General features: G+C 49.7%; 1 protein-coding gene across 13 annotated transcripts in view; it reads left to right on the top strand.

Moving 5' to 3' along the window:
- Positions 1–20,919, top strand: part of TIAM1 (TIAM Rac1 associated GEF 1) — a 176,693-nt gene that overhangs the window by 51,039 nt on the left and 104,735 nt on the right. For 3 of the 13 annotated variants that reach the window (XM_040576869.1, XM_040576824.1, XM_040576859.1), the window contains exon 1: positions 9,634–9,781. The exons of 6 other annotated variants lie outside the window; for them this stretch is intronic. Coding sequence is in view for 3 of the 7 variants with exons in the window: in XM_040576814.1 (XP_040432748.1) it covers positions 9,757–9,781 (25 nt within the window). In the remaining 4 variants the exon portion in view is untranslated. Of the gene's footprint in view, positions 1–9,630; positions 9,782–12,496; positions 12,643–20,919 lie in introns of those variants that run through there. 4 more of the 13 variants (XM_040576877.1, XM_040576814.1, XM_040576883.1 and 1 more) reach the window with 4 other exon arrangements.

Genomic DNA, 20,919 nt, shown 5'->3' with positions numbered 1-20,919 from the left:
GTTGTCATCGGCATGGTTTGACTGGATCAAATCCTTCCACAAGCTGCGAGGAAGCTTCATGGCAGCATAGCAGGGTGGACCCAACACTGATGAAAGGCTGATCTCCTCTTGGCGTGGAGTTTTGCCCCCTCTGCCAGATGTGGTCCTGAGCATTCGATTTATAATTGTTTGGCAGCGTTGGGGTTGGCGAGTCACAGAGTCACTCAGGTGGGAAGGGATGTGGGGGGTCTCCAGTCCAGCCCCCTGCCCAAAGCAGGGCCAGCTGTGGGATCAGACCGGGGTGCTCGGGGCTTTCTCCAGGTGGATCTTGGAAACCTCTGAGCCTGGAGCCTGCACAACCTCTGTGGGCAACATGATCCAGCTTCGCTTTTCGCCTCAAGCATCTTCATGGCGAGGATCTGCATATATTCAGAGAAAGCTGGCGGTGATTCAGTTTATGACCACTGTAACACCGTGTACCCGAACGTAGCACGGGCACCATTAATATGGGTACAGCACTCGGCAGCAGCCGTGGACAGAGGCAAGGTATGCCTTGAAGGTAAAGGTTTACTTATTTTGAGGAGTTCAGCAATGGCAAACAAATAGGTGGTAATATATGAGATACTGTGTCATTGCAATGAACAAGGTGAGTATAGGAAAAGTATAAATATAGCAAATACTTTCTGATAAAATTGTGTTTGTCTTTCAGTTAAATGGCTTGATACGGGCCTGTAAAAGGGGAAGAAGACCCCTCAAGTAGCTAGAACAAGTTAGCTGGCAAAGCAGAGAAAGGGAAGGCACTCAGACATAAAGCAGGCAGATCTCCTCAAACCTCGGAGGTGTCTTGGGGGTGGCAGGTCCTGTTGTGCTGGCCAGCTTTTGTATTTATAACCTTGAGTCATCCTCTGCAAGCCAGCAGTGCTAACCCTCTAGGCAGAGGCTGAAGACAAGATCTCTGCTCGCATTGGAGGGCTTTGGATCAGGCTGGATGTGAGGGCTGCTAGCACCGGGCTTCCCGAGAGAGAGGGATTAGCCAAACTGTAATTCCTGTGTGGTGCCCTGGTATGGTAAGGCTCAGACCAGGCTGGGGCTTCTTTACGTTGCAAGGACATTGAGGGGGGGTTGTTTACCATCTGCTATAAGGATTTGAAGAAAAAAAAATAAGGAAGAATTAAATCGGAGCTTGTTTTCTAAAAATGAGAGCACGCACAGTCAAGCAGCATCTTTTATTTTTATGCAGCTTGTCTGAAATAGCTGCAGTTCTGCCTACTTTCTTAACGTGCATCCGGCAGAAAGCAAAGGCAGCTGCTTCCATTTCTGTGCCATTTGTGCCGTTTTCTGTACGGAGGGTCTCGGGAGTGCTTCGCAGGGAGGAGCAGGCGATGAGAAGCCGTGCCTTTGGCCTGCATCTGCAGCACGGGCAAAGCCGGGGCCGTGGGGCAGGGCCGGGAGCTGTCAGAGCTGGCCTCCTTGCCAGAGCCCGCTTTGGGCTGCGTGGGCAGCTGTGGAAGGGCATCCTCAATTTCAGAGTCCTGTGGGGAGTTCGGAGGAGCAAAGTGCCCTCGGTCACCTCTGGGTCTTGTGCCAGCGGAGTTAGCGGAAGCGTGCAGCCAACGCGCTCAGTTTGCCTCCTGGCTGCGTCTGGAAAGGGGATCTAGGAAAGGGGAAGTCTCGCAGAGCCGTTTCCTTCGGGCCCGTTGCGGGTGGCATGATTTCCACCCCACCCCTCCGTCCCTGCCCCCCTGTCCCAACACACGACGGCCCTCGGGGGCTCCTGTGCGGGGTGAGGCGGCGTTGGAGGGAGTTTGTCCCTGCGGCCGGGGCAGGGAGGACGGGGAAGGATGCAGCAGCTCTGGGGAGCAGTAGGGTGAGCTCTCCCCAAAGGCAGCGGCATCGGTTATAACCCTGCCTCCGCTCACGGACTGTGGCCGTGAGCAAACCACTTGCTCTCCGCTTGGCCGCGTGGAAGACGGGGATAATGCTTGCCTCACAGGGGTATTGTGAAAGTTAATTTGCTAATTATTTGTAAAGCACATTGGAGTGCTACTTCAGTTCTACACAGTGTTATGATAACATCTAATTAGTAATTCCTTACGATGCTTCATTTTCTTTCTGCTATAAATATTGGCCTAATGCAGGGACAACTCTGCCTGTGCTAGTCATCCTGGTGACTCAGATGGAACAAGCAAGCTGGGCTGAATAAACAGGATTTGGTTGGTAAATGGTTTCTCCCTTTTTTATTTTGTTCCCCTTGTATGCCATCGTACCCGTAACAATGACATTGTTGGGGTTAGGCCTTTGCAGCGCAATGTCCCGGTGCCTGCAGGACAGGTGGGGGTCGGCCCCGCACCTTCCATCTCACCAGGGCACGGAGGCGTGCAGCCAGTGATGCCTTGTGGTGCTTGGTTTTCTCTCTGTGCAGTTCAGATGCAGGCGTATGGCTCGTGCCGTGCGGCAAAGCCAGTGTGCTGAAGCACCTGGGCGCTAGGGAATTGGCAACAGGCAAAGGAAAGCAGACATCTGCCTGAATGACTCCGAACCTTCCTGTTGGGTGACTTGCTGCAAGATCTGTTCCCATCAGCAGGTTGCTCTTTGGGGACAGGTCATGTCTTTATAGAAATGTCAGCCTTCGGCAACCTGCTTGCGTCTCCTGGGCTTTCTTGTCCTTCCCTGGCCTCTTGGCTCTGCCCCTTTTCTTGCGTTCGCCTCCCGGGAGCCTAGATGAAAGCCAGGCAGAGTTTCGGGGTGCAGAGAGAGTGGTGGGGGCTAATTTGCTGGGAAGCTGGCGATGGGGCTGTGCTCTGCGAGGGGAGCGCAGGGTGGGATGAAGCTGTGGCAGCACATGGCTGGGCATGAGGCAGGAGAAGGGTGGGAGAAGGGGAAGGAGGAGCTTTCCCCTCTAGTTGGCAGCAGGCTGGCTGGCGGCTGGGTCGGCTCATCTGTCCTGGGAATGTGGAGCTGCCCCTCCTGTGGACCCCAGGAAGGTGTCCAGAGACCTCGGGCTGAAAACTGCTGCAGTGGGGAGATCTCTGCTATTGCTTTCAGTGGGGTCCGGACCACGATGTGGGATGCCAATGTGCAATTTTTTTCTCTCTTTCCCTCTAAGCTTGTCTTTCTGTCTTCCCTTATGTGTGTTTGCATCCCATACTGCGCTGTTTTATTTCACGTTGTAGTAGCATCTTGTCTTTACTTTGGTCTGGGCTGTTACGAAATCTCATATGGCAGTGTGCTGATTTTTTTCTTCTGAAAATCAGTAAAGATCAGAGACCTTTGCTGTATGTCACGCGTTGCTGGGTTTCCCTGTCTCTGAGTGGATTAGGGCTCTTTTGAAGGTATGAGTATCCCGTATGTTTAGTACTTCAGTGTTGTGAATCCAAAAGCTCGTGATTCCTATTTTTAGTGTTGAAGAATTTTGACAACTAATGTAAACCTACGATATCCATCACCTGACAGCATCACCGCCAGCGTACAGCTTGTCACTCACTGTGAACTGATTTTTTCCAGCAAATTAAAACCATTGGCAGCGACGTGGTAGAAGCGTGTCAGAATGTAGCAAGAAAATGACGGCAGCCACTGCATAGTTTCTTTCAGAGAAATGAGAGGAGGTGTTTGGATTACACTTCGTGAATAAAATGTTCCTCCTTGATCCCTGTCGTCAAAAAAGGAAGCGGTCCCCATTTCGGTAAGCTCTTGTGGGTTGGTATGCCACGTGGCAGTGCCCAGCCCTGAGCAAGCACTGCTGCATGGCTCATGCACCCTGTGAGCCCCACTGGTGCGGGGGGCTGCAGGAGCTCATAGCAGCCTCAGGGTACGTGTGTGAACACACCCTCGTGTGTATGTCCAGAACAACTTCACAACTGTAGATGTTTTCGAGGCTGAATGACCAGGAGCAGGACTCTTATAGATGTTAATCCTGTATATATAGAGGTATGTGTATTGTCTGCATGCAGCTGGATGATGCTGGTAAAGATTGGAGCTACATTTCATTGCAGAATGGATTGGATTGTAAGAGACCTTAAAGATCATCTAATTTGAACCCCCTGCCATGGGCAGGGACACCTCCCACCAGACCAGGTTGCCCAAAGCCCCATCCAGCCTGGCCTTGAGCACCTCCAGGGATGGGGCATCCACAGCTTCTCTGGGCAGCCTGTGCCAGGGCCTCACCACCCCCTGAGTAAGTAACTTCTTCCTTAAAGCTAACCTAAGTCTACCCTCTTTTAGTTTAAAACCATTAACCTTGTCCTATCACTGCACTCCCTAACAAAGAGTCCCTCCCCAGCGTTCCTGCAGGCCCCTTTAGGTACTGGAAGGCTGCTGTAAGGTTTCCCTGGAGCCTTCTCTTCTGAACAACGCCAACTCCCTCAGCCTGTCTTCACAGGAGAGGTGCTCCAGCCCCTTGATCATCCTCATGGCCCTCCTCTGGACTCGTTCTAACAGGTCCATGTTCTTCTTGTGCTGGGGCCCCAGAGCTGAAGGCAGGGCTCCAGGCAGGGTCTTACAAGAGCAGAGCAGAGGGGAGAATCACCTCCCTCGGCCTGCTGGCCACTCTGCTTTTGATGCAGCCCAGGGTACAGTTGGCTTTCTGGGCTGCAAGCACACATTGCTGGCTCATGTCGAGCTTCTCATCAACCAACACCCCCAGGGCCTTTTCCTCAGAGATGCTCTCAATCCATTCTCTGCTCAGCCTGTATTTTTTCTTGGGAGTGCCCCGACCCAGGTGCAAGACCTTGCACTTGGCCTCTTTTTTGAGATTTTGAGGTTTGTGAGGTTTGCATGGGCCCACCTCTCAAGCCTGCCCAGGTCCCTCTGGCTGGCATCCCTTCCCTTCAGTGTGTCAACTGCAAGGTCCTTCCTTTAACAAAGAAGTTAAACACCACCAGTCCCAATACCGACCCCTGAGGAACACCACTCGTCACTGATCTACTCTTGGACATTGAGCATTGACCACAGCTCTTTGAGTGTGACCATCCAGCCAATTCCTTACCCATCCATCGAATCTGTATCTTTCCATTTCAGAGACAAAGATATCATGCAGCATACCTTTGCATGTGAAGTGACATGTGCTGAGTGTTGACAAGTGATTTCTCCGAGCACAGTCTTTAAGAGTCAGTGAGGACTGTAAGCAGCGAGTGGCACAATGAAACACAAATCTTAAATTTTCACTTTTAGTTGCTCCAGCAGTGGTAGTGCGCGCCTGTTGCTGTTGGTTGCGGTTTTGCAGGCAAGTGTGCTGGCTAATGGCCAGCACCCACTCCCTGTAGCTCGTTAGAAACCTTTCAGCTACCCTTGCCATGTAACAACTGGGATCAGCTTTCCCGTGAGGGGGTATATATGCTGACCTCTCCAAAATAAAAGGAAAAAAAACAAACAAAAAGCTGTAGTTCATTAGCTTACTTTCGTAGAGGCTGAAGGGGAACTGTTTGTGGCTGAACAATACCTGCCTTTCATGACTCCCTTCCTAATCCCAAATAGAAACATGAGGCTGAGAAACTTGTTCTGATAAAGGGGAGTATGGATGTATTCAATCTAGTATAATGTTTCATGGTGTTAAAATTCTTTAATTGGCAGCATTAAATATCATTTTGAAGGGGTAGAAGTGATTCTGGTGGTAGTATCATGGTTTTCCATCAGTGCCTTCTTGTGAGTTTCTGCATCACAGACATCCAGTTCCAAAGCTGAGGCTTAAAAAAATAATGAGGTCTCTGTTGACTTTCCTTCTAACTTTATTATTGAATAAAAGATGGCTCAAGCCAAACTGTGACCTCACCTGTGCAATGGCAACCTTTTGCTTTAGCAGTAGTCTTGGTCACAGCTCCTTCTGGACGCATGAGGCCGCACAGGTACAAGTGTGGGTGTTACTTCCAGGACAGGGGGTTTACCAGGGTGAAAGTCTCAGTGCATAGTTTGGCCAAAGTCATGTGTTATCCACGGGGATATGCAAGAGCCAGCTTGAACTCTGAAGCCAGGGTTGTGTTTATAGAGCTGTAGTTTACAGTGTTTTGTGAAAAAGGAATATAATATCACAGTAAAGCAAGTCGGAGTGCCTTGCTTGTGTTACCAGATTGCTCTGTGGCTATGGGACGTTTGGAGTACCACCGAAACTGGAACTGACCATCAGTGTCTTGGTGTTCATGTTGGGCCTGTTGTCATTCCTGGCCAGATGATAATTGCCTGCTGGGCCCTGGGTTGTGTCCTGAAACATGCTTGACCAGAAGATTGCCAAAAGCAGGTGATAATCATGGCAGCCAGGACCAGAACGCTGTCCTCTGTGGTTTCTCCCATTAGAAACTCCAGCATTGCCATTAAGGACTTGAAAAAAAAAGACCTGCAAGGCTCCAGTTGTCTGCAGGATGGAGACAGGGCTCTTCTGTAGACAGCGTGATTCTCCAAGGCCATCTGTTTGCGCAGGTGGAAAGTACGGCAGATACAATCATGAATTTTTGAAGCACCTTGGCTTTGTAAAGTAACCCGTAGTTAAAGAGATAAGGTCTGCGTAGCCCTGATGCTCTTCATATCTCAACTTACTGCTGTGCTCAGAGTGAGTCACCGTGCTGAAGTTACTCCCAACCACTTCTCTGCCCGAAGTGATAATCCATTGTTAAAATGATATTAACTCATGTGTGCTAATTAACAGGTGTGCCAGGGTGTGAGAAGCCAGGGATGTTAATTAGGGCTGATGAAGACACCTTTACGCATGATTCGGCCTTGGCTTGTGTCTGATGGGAGCCCATCTGCCCTCCTTCCACACCTGAGGAGGTGCTGTCCTTCGGTGACTTCCTCCAGCTGGCGTGGACCTTGCCATGGTGGGGAGATCTTTCTCCTCCAGGCTCAGCAGAGAGGTGTCCTCCTCCCAGCTAGGTATCTAGGAGAACCTGAGGACTCCCCATAAGAATTTTTTTTGATGATGATGGAATAAAAAGTGTTTTTTTCCATTCATGTCATCTTCATTTGGCTAAGGAAGGGAGGATGAGTGTAGGCACCCCTCATGCAGCTGCATGTCCTCTTCCACATAGCTGGTGGCCACTTCTTCCCTCTCATTCTGCTGGAGGTGACAGCCCCTCCGGTCGCCTTGCATGGCCGTCTCCAGCCCAAAATCTGCTCGCTTGCCTCGAAACAGGTTTTGGTAGGTTCTCGCTAATCACAGGAGAGCACCACGGTTTATACAAGCTGGCTTGCTTGTCTGGGAGGGAGCCCACATCAAACGGTGCGTATCAAAACGCCTCAGCGTAGCGGGGCTGGCAGCGGGGCCGCGCCTGGAACCGACAGGCCGCCACGGGGTGTTTGTAGGCAGGCAGCTGCTCCCCGTCCTGCCCTCCGCCCCTGCCGCCTCACAGGCCGGCCTCTTGTTCCTCAGCCCGGTGTTGGAGGAGGGTCATCCCTCCTTTTTATGCCGGGTGGTGTTGGGGAGGTGAAGGTGCTGCTCTTCGGTCCTTCTGCTGCACCGATTTAAAACTGACTGATGGGTCGTGTTGTGCCCTCGCTTGCCTCAGGCTTTCTGAACTTCCTGCTAGAGGGGGAGGCAGATACATCCAGACAGTGTCTTGGTGGGAGCCCCTGGCCAGCCAAGGCCTCGCTCTGGTTAACCAGGAACCGGCAGGAGAAGGTGTCACAAACTGCTGTGGCAAAGTGCAGACCCATTTCAGGCTTGCGGCAAAAGGGTGTGCCTCGCTCAGACCTCCTAAGCTGAAAAACACTTCAGACAATCGCTTTCAATCTGTCGTCGTAAGCATATATGCTTCTTCTCTAGGACCCACGAGTAATTGCTTTGTATCTAAGGCAGCCTGTGTGTATGCATGCGTGTGTGAACGCACACACCGGTTCCGCCTAGTCGCGAAGCCATTTTGGTACTGTGGTGACTAAGCGCAGATGGCATGGGAGCTGCGAGCGCAGGTTTGCCTTTTGGGCTGCTCGAATGCGTCGAGGAGGGTGAGTGTGCCCCGGTGAACCTGGAGACAGGTGGGAGCAGCCCCTGTCGCCTCCTGAATCACTCCCGACTTGCCAAACCTGCTCGCTCGCTCGCTCGATCGGCGTTTGCCGCTTGCCCTCGCTGAATGCTCCCGGAGGAGTCAGCCTGCTCCCTGGGTCTTCCTGCGGTTTCCTTCTCCTGGCTGGCGCACAGATGTTTGGCTTCGCTCACTCCGTGCTCAAATGAGCTGGAAGGCTGAGGATTGGCCTTCCCATTACTTTCTTTTTCGAACATGTGTCCAGTCCCATCCCTCCGTCAGCCCCCGCCTGTTGCCGAGGTGGAGGGCCCTGCTGCGTAGTGGGAATGCCTGCAGCCACGGGGGGACCTGGTGGTTTCGAAGCGTGGGCAGACGCATCGGAAAGATCTGACGCTGCAAGTATTTAGATGAGGAGTTAAACAAAACCTGCTGCTTGAAGTGGACTAAAACTGGCTGTTGCACGAGCAAACTCAGCTTGCGTGCCTATTTCTGATAATGGGGTGTGTAAGAATGATCGCGCCGAATCAACTCACTTGTCCAACCACCTTGTCCCTGCTGGCCCAGAAAAGTCTTCTCTCTCCCATCTTGTCCTCCAGCATCCATAGCACCCAAGCATGAGGAGCCCCAGAGCTTTGCTCCAGCTGTGTATTCATTGCACTTTCACAGGTGTGCATGTAGACCTGTGGAAGAGCTGGGGTCCTGCATGCATCTTGTGTCATCTTTCTTCTTTTCATAATGACTTTGTCCTTTTCCCAAGTTGCGGTTATGGCCGGGTTGCAGAGGACAGAACTGCAAAAAGATGGTTATCACTTAACGCTCTGTATTTTTGAAGTATCAGGCAGAGCTAAAAATGTTAATTTGTTGTTTAGTTTGGTGATTTCTGTTTGGAAAAAAACAATTACTGTGTTGTCTACCTCATTCCAAGAATAGTTTGATACCTGTTTTTCTTCTCCCTTATAATTGGGTACAGAGTCAAAATAGGGGAAGTTGGTGGATAAACACAGCTGTTTAAGGGCTTGTATTTGTGTTTCTTATTTATAACAACCATCACAAAATCCTGGTTTTGAGGGCTGTGCTGCTCAAGTCGGAATTCAGAGACAGGCAGAAGCAGTGAATTAAGAAAGACCTGATCCATGTGCAGTTTTTAAATCTCTTTAGGTCCTGATTCAGCAAGCACTTTTGCACCGGCGGACAGCTTAACGTGAGACAGTTTGGTATGCCTGTACTCTTAGGGGGTCACAGTCCGGATAAATACCCGGGGGGAGATCTTTCAGGACCCAAGAGCATCGAGGACAATGACAAAAGGTGCAGAGGAGGTCAGAAGTTTTTATTTTGTATCTCACTGGAGAGTTGTTCCCTGAAAACGCGATTAAAGCCTGAGTGCAGCGCAGTTTAGCGAGGTGACGAAGGGGACCACATGGCTGTTTCCCACGTAGCTGACGTGCGAGGCTGGGTATTTTAATTACAGGCTGCCCTTGCCCAGCATCAGAGTTAAAGTCACCCCGGAGGGGTGTCCTGGGGAAGGCAGATTTTGGGACCGGCGGGCTGAGTGGCAGCAGGTCCCAGCAGCCGGAGCCAGCGCTTGCCGGGGGAGCGCCGGGAAGGATTAACCGGGAGAGGGAGGGAGGGAGGGAGGGAAGGAGGGAGGGAGGGAAGGGAAGAGGAGGGAGGGGTGGCAAAACCCCAAACCTTCGAACACACCCAATTGACCCATCTCATCTTCACATGAAACTTAGCGCGTTACACCCACTGCAAACCAGAAGGGGAATGAAACGCTGACGCTTCCTCCTTTCTGTTACCGGCAGCGAGGGCTTGTGAAATACGGCAGGCAAAAATGTTTGTGCTCCTGATGATGAACGGTAAGCCGCTTTGCAAACAGCCTTAACTTCTGCTTGCGTTTTGTGTGACGGGCTAGGGGAAGGAGAGCAGTTAAGCTCAGGCTGTAAAATGTGCTTGTGGGATGCCCTGTTGTTGCGGTGTCCAAAATGCAGCATGTCTGGGAACCTCCGTGAGGCTTTCCTCTCCCAGCTTGCGTCTTTTCCCAGCGTGGCTGGAGGTGTTTCTGTTTCTAAGTCACGTTTAATAAGTTCGTCAAGGGCTGTTTCCTTTGCGGGGTTTGTGCAGCTCGCAGGTACAAAAGCACTCCGCTTTTGTTGCAGACACGGAGAGCAAAAACTGATTGAATGGGAGCCGGGTGTGTAGTCGCTAAATTCCCTCAGAGAGAAAATGTAGGATCGTGTTACTTATTAAAGATGCTTACCTTCTCCAGCTGTCTGGCTTTATTTTCCGTAATTACAGGTTGCCGTGCTCTTTAATTGTTTGAAATGAGCCCTGCGAAAGGTTTCAACTTGAATTGAGCTCTGTGAGGTGTTTCTGTGAGGCACTGAAAGCTGAAACATTTGGAAGGGCGATGCTGCAGCGCCTTCAGATAGGGGTGAAAAGGCTCGGGTCGGTCGGAGGGGTCCCTCACTGCTCTGAGATCTGATAGCGCTGCAGGAGCAGGGGCTGCGGGAAGCTTTCCCGTATCGAGTTGCTCCCGTTTTCCAGTTCCTTTTGTGATCGCTCGCCAATTTATTTTCTATACCAGTCGCTATCTTTAAATCTCAACTGCTTAATTCTTGGGTTGGTGACAGGAAACGCGAGCACCGAGCCCAGCCCTGCAATTCCTGGGACTGGGAGAATTAGCACGAGTAGCCAGGCGGGCAGCACTGCCTCTCAAGCAGCCTCTCGCCGTGGTTTCCAGCGGGCTGCTCCTCACCCGCTGCCTCCAGCGCTGCCGTCGAGACCCTCGATGCCGCTCCTGCGTCCTGCCGGGCACGGGCTTGCTTTCAGCTGAGCGGGGCTCAGACCTGATTCAGAGCTGCCCCGCAACTTACCAGCGATGAGTAATTTCCCTGCGCAGAGGCATCCGTTTTTGGAGGAACGAAGTCACGCTGTAGCTGTTTTAAATGTTAGAGCTGTAATTGTTTCGTTTAATACGCCAGAAGCCCATTGTCAAGGCAGCTATTAATTCCTCTGACAGCGTTCCGGTGTTGCAGGGGTGATTTAAATGTTCGCCTGGGATTGGTGTTACGGAGCCAAAGGAGCAGGTTTTGTGGGTGTCGGTGGGTTGCTTGTTTTTCCCCAGCCCTTTCAGAGGTAGAAGCAGTCTGTGCATTGTGAGAAATGTGTGGAAAATTGCGGTGTTAATCACGGCAAATGGTGCTAAGGGATCGAATGCAGAAGTGTGGCGTGCCTGCTAAACCTTCCTAGGGGATCTTGCCCTTGAAGGGGTGCCCGTCTGTTTTCAAGAGGGTTCCAACTTGTTTCGTGGCAGGAACACTTCATTTTTCCAGAATGTGTGCTGGGAATAAATCTGCCAAACCACAAATTTGCATCATTCGAGCATTTGCTTTAGCTTTATGCTTTTGCTCTGGGAAATCAGCGGTGGGATTCCTGCCGGCTCCAGTGGCGTGGGGCAGGCATTGCTTTTGCACCCCTGCAGCCCGCGGGGGTGCAGGAGTGGGAGCAAGCCTAGTAGGCATCGGTCTTCCGAGCAGACACGCTTATCTTTCAATGAAGCTACACATTATGGCTCCAGTCACACACAATGGCTGTCTGAAGGTGAACCCCGAGGAAAATCTGTGTAGTTTCCTGCAGAGGCAGTGACCTGGACCGGCCCGGCGCAGGGTCTGGTGAATGCCTGGGCCGGCACAAGCCAGAAGCTGGGGCAGGAGCGTGGGCAGGTGGGAAAGGTGAGCTCCCCACCTGGGGCAACAGGTTGGCACGGGTGTAAAGTGCTGCCTTAGCACGCGTGCTGAGACCCCGTGGCAGCAGAGAGCCCTTTATTGCTGCCCCCAGCTCTGGCTTTGCTGAGTTAGTCAGTGCTGCTCTCTTGCCATGCTGCGAGGATTAAGAGTGGAAAAAAAAATAAGGGTCTCTGGGGGGAAAGGGGGGAGATATAAATAAAATACCAGATAGAATTAGAATACCAGATCCATAGCAATATTAAAAAAAAAAAAGCAAAATCAAACGCAAAAGAAATCTTGTCATCAAATCTTTGAAAGAATTTAGCAAGAAAGAGGGTGGCTTGCTGCTGATGTCTTTCTCAGTATTATTCTGCCGAACTGGAGACTATGTGGTGTGTTCCAGGGAGTTTTATGGAACGGTAATCCAGTGCTGGATGAGAGGAATACATTATTTATAGATCAGAGTGTTTTAGCATCCTAGTGTGGGGTTGTTTAAGGAGGTCAGGATGCAGAGCACTGGCAATGGGATTAGCCCAGCTGTGCTGCAAACAGTGCAGAAGGAGAGGGAAGAGGGAAGTTTTCACGTAAATACTTATGTTTTTATTGTACCTCACGTGGCATAGGTCGTGTAGGATTTAAGGGTTTCTGGAACCAAAATGTAGTTTGTCTCCTTACTGGTTGCAGCATCTCAGGTCTTAATTGAGTTGTAAACAAACACGAGCATCCTTTTCCCCTCGCTCAGCAGGCCGGCTCTCCGCTGCTTGTTTGCTTTCGCTGCGGGATGGTGTCAAAAGACTGGGGGAGCAGAGAGGTTGTGTGATAATATCAAGCCCCGCTTCCTTCCAGGGGGAAGCAGTTGTTGTATTTCTCCGCACGCAGCCTCTGCACAGGCGCTGGAAGCACAGCCCCGCCAGCCAGCACAGCAGCAAGAGACCGTCAGGCACGCGGGATTATAGCATCATTGCTTCTTCAGGCGCCCAGTTATGCTTCTGGTAAGACTCACAGCATGGTGCTGTCAGGTAACCCAACAAATCCTTGCAAGACCAAGCAAGCAAACCATCCCAGCACTGAGCAGTGCTCTGCTACGATGCCTGCACCCGTGCTTGCGTAGCCCCACTGCAGTCCTGCGAAGGCTCCCTGCATGCTGGGTCCTTGCCGTGGCTCACACAGCCTGCTCAGGAGGTTGAAGGGGCTCACTGCTGCCCAGCAAACAACGATTTCCCTTCTCCCTCTGTATCTTTGATTATCTTGCCAGTGGCAAGGGCTGAGCTGGAGGTTGATGGTTAGCTCGCCGGAGACCAGCGGTGTCTTAACTGCTGCATTTTCTAATATTGTCTAGAGCCGGTCTTGATTATGGGGTAATTAAGAGCTCAAACTCAGTGTCGTTAATAGAGTTTAACAAATTGCCAAGCATTAGCTGAGCTGCAGTGACTGTGAGTGCTGTTAGTGTTGCAGTGACTGTGCCGTATAGTGCAACTTTACTGGGAGAGGGTCAGGTAAATGGCGTTAGCTGGCGTTGCCTTAGGTGTAACTGATTCCAGGTAACGAGCAGCAGCTCCGTAAGCTCAAGTGGCTGGCTTGGGTCTGACCACAAGTCATCCTGCATACGGAAACGCTGCTGTCATGGCACCAGGGCTTGCAGACCGAAGCATTTTGGGAGCAGTTTGGGTCAGATGCTCAGGCGTGGGGATTACCTGTGGCCATAGGAAGGCTCACGTGTTGTGTAAAAGCCCTGGTAGGTGTGCTCCTCTGCGCTGGTGGTAGTAAATATTGTGTCTTCTGCAGCTGCTGGTGCTGAGCCTCTTGCTCCACGCAGCTCGAGCTTCCTGTGCGTGCATAGGGAAATCCTCCTTTACATAGCGCTTGTGCCATGGGGGGCAGCTGCCCTGGGGCGGAGGGTGACCCTCCGAAGATAAGGCTCTTTGAAGCAGGCAGGGGTGAATAATAACCGCGGGGGGGGTGAGTCAGGGGAGCCACCAGACCGAGCCTGCAGCAGTCTGTGGGAAGCCGGGAGGAGGTGCTGGGAAGCCCATAAAGCAGGAGAGGCGGGGAGGGGGAAGGAAAGCTCCCAGGTTTGGAGTTAACGTGTGCCCTCGCTGTGTTTGGAGGATGCGCGGGGGCTGCTGGCACCGATCTCTCCTTCTGTACATGTTGCCCTGTGGCTGCTGAAGGTGCTCCAAGGGTTTTCGGTGACCAAGGGCTTCACTGCTCCTGTTAGAAACTCTTGTGGCAAGCTGAGAATCTGACTTTGGGATATTCACAGGGAAGCAAACGGCGCCATGTGCTCCTGGAACTGAGGATCTCCAGTCCTCAAGTCAGAGGGGAAATACATAAGCCTTCTGCTGCCTAGTTCCCAGCTGAAAATTGCTTTGTTAATTTGCATTCACCTGGGCGGGGAAGGTATATTAAGAGTGTGCTCCAGGCCCCGAGACGTTTAAATGGAGAGACAAAGGCTGCCTGTTGCGCAAGGCTGCCCAGAAGGGAGCAGGGGAGGTTGCAGGGTGTGCAACCCGGGGCTGTGCCTGGCCACCAAGGCAGGACGGGGTCCCCAGTCCTGGTCAGGGCAGGAGGGTTTTCTGTACGCTTGGGTGTGCAGAGAAGGGGGATTTCGTAGTTACTGCAAATACAAACTGAATTGGTTGATGGGCACGTTTCTTGCATGGTAACTGACGTGCCTAGCTGGAAAAAGCTAAAATAATTTCCATATTTTGCATGGGGTTATGCTAGATGTTGCCCAAACCCCTGAACCCAGTGTGTTGGATGACACTAACCACTTGAGTTAGTTGGGAGTTTTCTCTCCTCTCCTCTCCTCTCCTCTCCTCAGGTTATCTTTTTTGTTATCAGGTGCTTAACCTACAAAATCTGTTTTCTCCTCTCTCCCAACTCCCAACTTGAGATCTGTGAACACGACCAATCGATCTGAGATTAGAAAACCACATCTGTATACAGAACGGTGCTTGGCACATGTTGCCCATGGCAGGCAGGGAGGAGGAGACCTTTTGCTATTAGACCTGGAAGACCCCAGATGACGGTTGCTGAAATCATTCGCCAGGCATCCGATGACTGTCACCGCCAGTGGTTTGTAACACATGCTTGCTTTAAAAATGACTAATGTGCTTTTTTTTTTTTTGTAACTGTAACAAAGGATCCTCTTTTCTCCCTTCTGTGCAACTGCAACAGTGAAAATGATCCTTTTCACCTTTTCTTTTTCCTGAAGTGGGAGGCAAATTGGGTTTTTCTTGATTTTTATTGCATCCCAGAGTAGAGTTAGCGAGGTGCTGCTGTAAGAGATGTGAGCATAGGCAGCAGGCACCAGAAATGCACGTAGCCTTGGATCCAAGGCAAAATGCAGAAGTCAGTGCAGTTGGAAGTTTCAGGACTAAACTTCTGATAAAAAAAAAGGCAGTGGGAATCATTTTCCTTTCAGCTTTTATCTTTTCAAAGCAAATTAATCGCAATGCTTTAGTAACATCTGGGTGATTTCTTGGTAATCTTTTTCTGGGCAGCAGTACTTTGTTTTGTGTTTTGTTATGGAATGAGAAATCACTGTAATTTACTAGCCTGTTTTTTTTTTGTTTGTTTTTTTTTAATTTGGGGAGTCACAATATTTGATATGTTCCTTCAAGCTGTCATTCCTGGAGGCACAGGAATGAATGCATGACATTTCAGCTTTTGTTTACCGCTTAAAACAGGTTTTTACGCTTGACATGGTTACCTGCGCATATCTTAAAGTTTGCAAGTTTTGTTTTTAAGGGAAATTAAAAGAAGATTTTTTGAGCAGGAGGTAGATGCAGTCAGTTGTTTTGACAGCTTACCTGGACTTGGTAAGTGTGGACAGATACCCAGAGCCACACAAAGACTTTGGACCCGTCCCCAGTTTCCCTGGGAGCCCCAGTCCTTCCTCGCGGTGCTTGTGGACAAGTGAAAAGTAAGAAGTGAAGGCTTTTTGGGAGCATGGCTGTCGGGTGACAGCCCGATGGGGAGCCAGCAGGAGCTGGAGGAAGCAGGTAGGAGGAAGGCGCCGTGCCCCGAGTCGCACGGCTGGACCCGGGGACGTGTGAACTCCGGGATCGAGTATCGTGTGTCCTTGTGTGCTAGTAAAGCAGCTGGGAATGTCAATTTGAGTCCACTTTGGAGCTGTCAGGGGAACTGCAGGGTAAGAGGTAAATTCTCAGGACGTAGTTTAGTGTCTCAGACAATAAACATTTCGAGAGAACGTGTCTCTTGTGCGTGTAAAACACAGATATAACAACCTGCAAAATGTATAGGAAGCGTGTCAGTGGAGTATGCTGTTTTTGCATAATTCAGCAATGTAAGACACTGGAGAAACGCATCTTGTGAAAGTAAACAGTGAAGTGCTTTAACAAATGTCTGCGTGCTGCTGAGGACAAATGTGCAGGGACAAGAAAGGTGGAAGTCTGAAGGCTAATAGGAGGGGCCCAGTTGAATCCCAGCTCCTGGGCAGTCAGTGGTCAGGCAGACAAAATTGCAAATAAATATATTAGGAGAAAACAAAACAAAACCCACAACATTCTCTATACTAAAATTAGCAGAGATGGCATGATAATAAAAGCCTGAGTATGTTGTAGTATGTGGTGGACGTAGAGTAGCAGAGCTCTGAAGTTGCTCTCCAAGGGTGGCATCCTGGTCCTCAGAGACTGCCTTTCCTGCTGGAGGTGCCAGTGGAGGCTGTTGTTGTTAGCTCAGGGTTTGGGGGCTGGTTTCCATCTGTGGTGTCGTTTGGGGAGGTAGAGCGTTGTGCCCGTGAGACAAGCACATAACGCTAATTTACACTTATTAAGGGAGGTCATGTAAATAAACCTTAAGGTTTCTGCGCTGCATTCAAGGCTTTGCTGGCTTCCTTTCCCTCCTCTTCCCAAACAAACAAAAAACAAACAAACACAAACAAACAAAAACCTTTAAAATTGGTTTCAGTGTTGTTTTTTGAAAAGGTGAAACAGTGCTTCTTCTAGGGGGGAGCACAGTCTGGTGGCTGGAGTAGGATGTTGGTTCCTGCCATTGATGACTTGCCCAAAGTTCAGTTTTTCAGTTGACTTGCCTCAGTTCCTCTTTGTAAAGGAAGGTTGCTCCTCACACCCAGTTTTTGAGGTTTAAGGAAGGCTTACAACATTTTTCTGATATTTATTGAATATGCTATGCACGTTTCGAGTGCATTTTACCCTAAATTGTTTTAGCCTGGAGCCGTCTTCTGGAATAGCAACAAGAAGCCCAGGGACTTGCCTTTGGAGTCAGTTTTGGGTGCAGCTGACCTCATTTCCAAGCGGTAGCCCTGCCTTCCAGCCTCTCCAAAGACACGCATCCTTGCGCTGGGCTGGGGCCCTAGGCTGAGCTCCAGGGCTTGCTGGGTTTGGGGAGCTGCATACTGCTTGCCGCCAGAGCCTGCTCCAACTTTACTCGTTCCTACCACGCTTAGCGTGAGCCCACAGGCTGATCATCCTGTTTTTAATACAGTTCCCCAGCCAGTGTTGCCTGAGATTGCTGGATACCCCGCATCCAGCCGGGGATTTCCTCTGCACAGCATGCTCAGGAGAAGCACAGCCGGCCATCCGTAGTTTGCCTGTAATTTGGACAAGACTACAGGCAAGCTGCAGACAGCCAGCTTTGTAAGAGTCTTGAACCTGCTCATCAGAGGGAACATCTAACTTTAAATGCACCGAGACCTGCCAGCTGCAGAGAGCTATTTCTGTGCAGGAATCCCTTTAATGTTTAATGCACTTTTTGCTAATTGAGCCCTAAAATGAGTCATTTAAGGGAGGAGCATCAGATTTTTGAAACCTCTGCCCACCTGTTGCTTCAACTCACTTCTCTGTAGCATGCTTCGGTCCCAAATTATTCAGAGAGGAGTAAAACAAAGCTAAGAGAAGATGGGTTTTGGTACTGGGTTATGCTGATGAGAAGGTATTAAGGATTTCCAACAGATATTTAGAGTTCTGCTTTGACTGAATACACTGAAAAACTACCTATTTGAATATGTGAAGGTAAAAGCTTTTAGAACGTTTTATTCCTCTCAGAGCTACTGATTCATTCTGTAAATGACCAAATTTCTCGCCTTGCTGCAATCTGCAGAGAGGCATTCATCATGTCTTGGTGTTGCTCAGAATCTGGTACAGAAGGCAGAGACAGCAACTTTGTGCCTTCTTGATGATGCTGGCTTTGCTTTACCCTCTTCATGTCAGAAGGTACCGAAACTTGTTGCCGTGATTATATTAGGAAAACTCTCAGGAGGCCTCAGAAATGAATGAATTTGTGCAGAGGCTGTTGCGACCCTTCCGTAGCATTTGCTTGCCCACTTTCTCAGATCCCCACCAAAACCCAGCTCCTGGAGCCGAGCGAGGCTCCCGGCCGGGGTTCTCAAGAGGCAGAGATTTGGGATTATCGGCAAATGAAATTAATTTCTTATGGCTAAAGCTGGACCAAATTTCATGTTCGGAGTCTCCACTAGTGCAACTGACGGAGCACTAAGAGGATTATCTTCTTCCGACCTCCTTTTTTTAAGCCCAGCAGATGAATGGCGGAGGCCAGCGATTCATACTCCGCCATGCCTGACCTACAATTTATTGCAATATTACCTCCAAGTAATTGAGCGGGTCCTACAAGTCTGTATAGCAGGCTAATTCTGGGCAGCTCTTAAGGAGCTGCATATGATTCCGTTCAATTAGTTTTAGAGAGGCCTTTTACACGAGGTAAAATGATGTTGTGGTTTTTTGATGCCCTGCTGAAATCAGGCAGTGTTGAGCACCGTCTCCTATCTAACTAGGTATTTGTCATCACAGCTTCATCTGCTTGAGCACCTCACTTATATAAACGGGTTTATTCTCACTTTATTTCAGTGATACGGGAAAGCGTGTTCTCCATCTGTAAAAGGAGATTTGAGATGCAGGGAGATTTAAGATACTTGCCGGTGAATCCGTGGAATTAGAGAGGAGAGCCCTAATCTAGTACCTGAGCTGCAAGATACGGCCTCCTCTTAAGCTTCACAACTAAATTAACTAATAAACCTGTCAGCCTGGATGCTGCCCTCTGAAATTCGTAGCGCACAATGGAAGGGAATCCTCTGGAATTTAAAGATTTAGGAAAAAAGGCTCTGCAGCTTTAAAGGCACGTGCACTCCTTTGAGAAACATCCCCCACGCAGCTGATCTGGCTGTTCCCCTAAGATCTTTCTGAACACGAGAAAAGAAGCAACAGTCAAAGCGTAAGGAAAACAAGAGGAGCATGATCGTGCCCGACATAAGTACTGCAGGTTATTTCATCAGGCTAATGACAGAAAATGGCTCTGCCTGATGGGACAGCACTGCATAGCGTTGTCAAATTGGCTCAGCAGCGCAGAGCATGTTCTGAAGTGTTACCTGTTAGCATTAGCTGATCAGCGTATATCCTGAATTTGAGGACTCAGGGTTTCTGATTGTTTCTGGCTCAGTGTGATTATCTCAACAGCCACACTCGAAAGCCATTATTTTATTTGCATTATGACACTGTAATAACGCTAAAAGGATTAAACGTAAATGTATGGGAAGAGCTTGATCCCTTGCAGTGCGAGGCATACAAATCGCGTGCCTGGGCTGGCCTGGGTTATCAGGATTTTATACAGAAATTGAGTGTTTTTTCCACCAAGTGACCATTTATGCTTCCAGTTCGCCACAGACCGGTGCAGATAGCCTTTTTCTTTGGGCTGTCGTCAGAGCTGTGCATGCACGTTTGGCTGTGCAGTGGGAGTTGGACAGCCAGCTCCTCAAGGCGTGATCCTGGGGGATGCCCGGAGAGCTGACTCCCCCTGGAGATACCTGGAGGTCCGTGGGCTCCCCAGGTGAGAATTTCCCTGCTGATGGCGAGGTTTCCTCTGCCTCATTCAGCATGGTCAGCTTTGGTGGCACCATGTAGATACAAGCGCACCCAGGGAGGCAACGTCGCTGTAAGTCTGTACAAAATCTCAGTAAAATGAGTTTTTTCATTTTATTGCCAAAAAGGTGGCATGGCAACCAGAGTTAGGTTTCTTCCCACCTCTAAATCTCCCGCTAGCTGAGGAGCGTTTGGGGCACGCGCAAGGGATTCAGCAGTGGCCGTGCTTAACACTTACGTGGGGCGCTCGGTCCTGAAAGTGCAGAAGAAAAGGTAGCTGAGGGTGTTGTCTTCTGCAGCAGCAAATTGAGCCGGGCACTGACTCACCGACTGCCCGCAGCCGTCCGAACTGCTCCTCCATGGGAAGTTACCGCCCCTGCAGCAGTGGTGACGAAATATTTCGTAAAGCAGCGTCGGCAGCGCTCAGCCCGTGCACCTGAGCTAAAACCAGAGCAGCGCACCGGGGTGTGCCCGTGGAGATCCCTTCAGCCGCCACACCCTAAGCAGCCTTCCCTTGATATTTATCATCCCTTGCTACAGGTGGAAAGAATGAGGCAAAGCCATGAAGCAGCAAAATGTAAGGGTGAGGAGAAAGGAGAAAACACTGCGTTATCAAAAATTTGTGTTAGGAAACTTAGTATGTTCGAACTTTGCTTGAACAGCGTGGTGAAGTTCCTGCAGATGTTCCTGTTCACTCCTGATGGAACCAAGGGTGCAGAGTAATCCACAAAGATCCATAAAGCTCTACCAGGTTTTTCTTCCGAGTGCTGTTATTCTTTTAATTAAAAATGCAGTAAATTTAAGTGCCTTTTTTTTCAGTAAGGGAGTGCTGAAAATATTCTAAATGCAACACTTTGTTAGTCCGTTGCGAAACCATTTTAATTTAAAACCAACAAATATTTCAGCAGGGTTTCCATAACGATTATTAGTTTTTAATTATTTGTCATTTTCCCTTATTAAAAATGGAATTATTAGTCTCCTAATTCTAAATCTAATTCTATTTACTGCCTTGGCATCTTAAAATTGCTTCCTGGCTTCTTTCATGAAAAGCACTGTAATCTCCTCAGAAAAAATGGGGTAGTTATTGCATCAGTGTTTCTCCGTCTGTATGGATTTGGAGATATTGGTAGAATTTGAGGTCTTGCTTAAGGGCAGTCTAACTAACAAAAATGTAATGCATTTAAGCCTGATAGTGAAGCGTCAAGTTAGTTCATGTGACATCAATCACAACTTCATGGCCAGTCAAGTTCGGGATGTCATATTTGGTATCACGTCAGCTAAATTAAAATCTATGGTTAGCTGCCATGATGTTGAATGTGATTTATCCTGATTTATCCTTCTCCATATGCAAATTCAAGCCCCTTCCAGCGCTCACATCCTGTACTTTCATGCAGTGGCTTTCAACATCTC

This window comes from Cygnus olor, chromosome 1 (genome assembly GCF_009769625.2).
Source record: "Cygnus olor isolate bCygOlo1 chromosome 1, bCygOlo1.pri.v2, whole genome shotgun sequence".
NCBI classification, from domain to species: domain Eukaryota; kingdom Metazoa; phylum Chordata; class Aves; order Anseriformes; family Anatidae; genus Cygnus; species Cygnus olor.
This window is presented reverse-complemented; position numbering and strand designations above follow the sequence as displayed.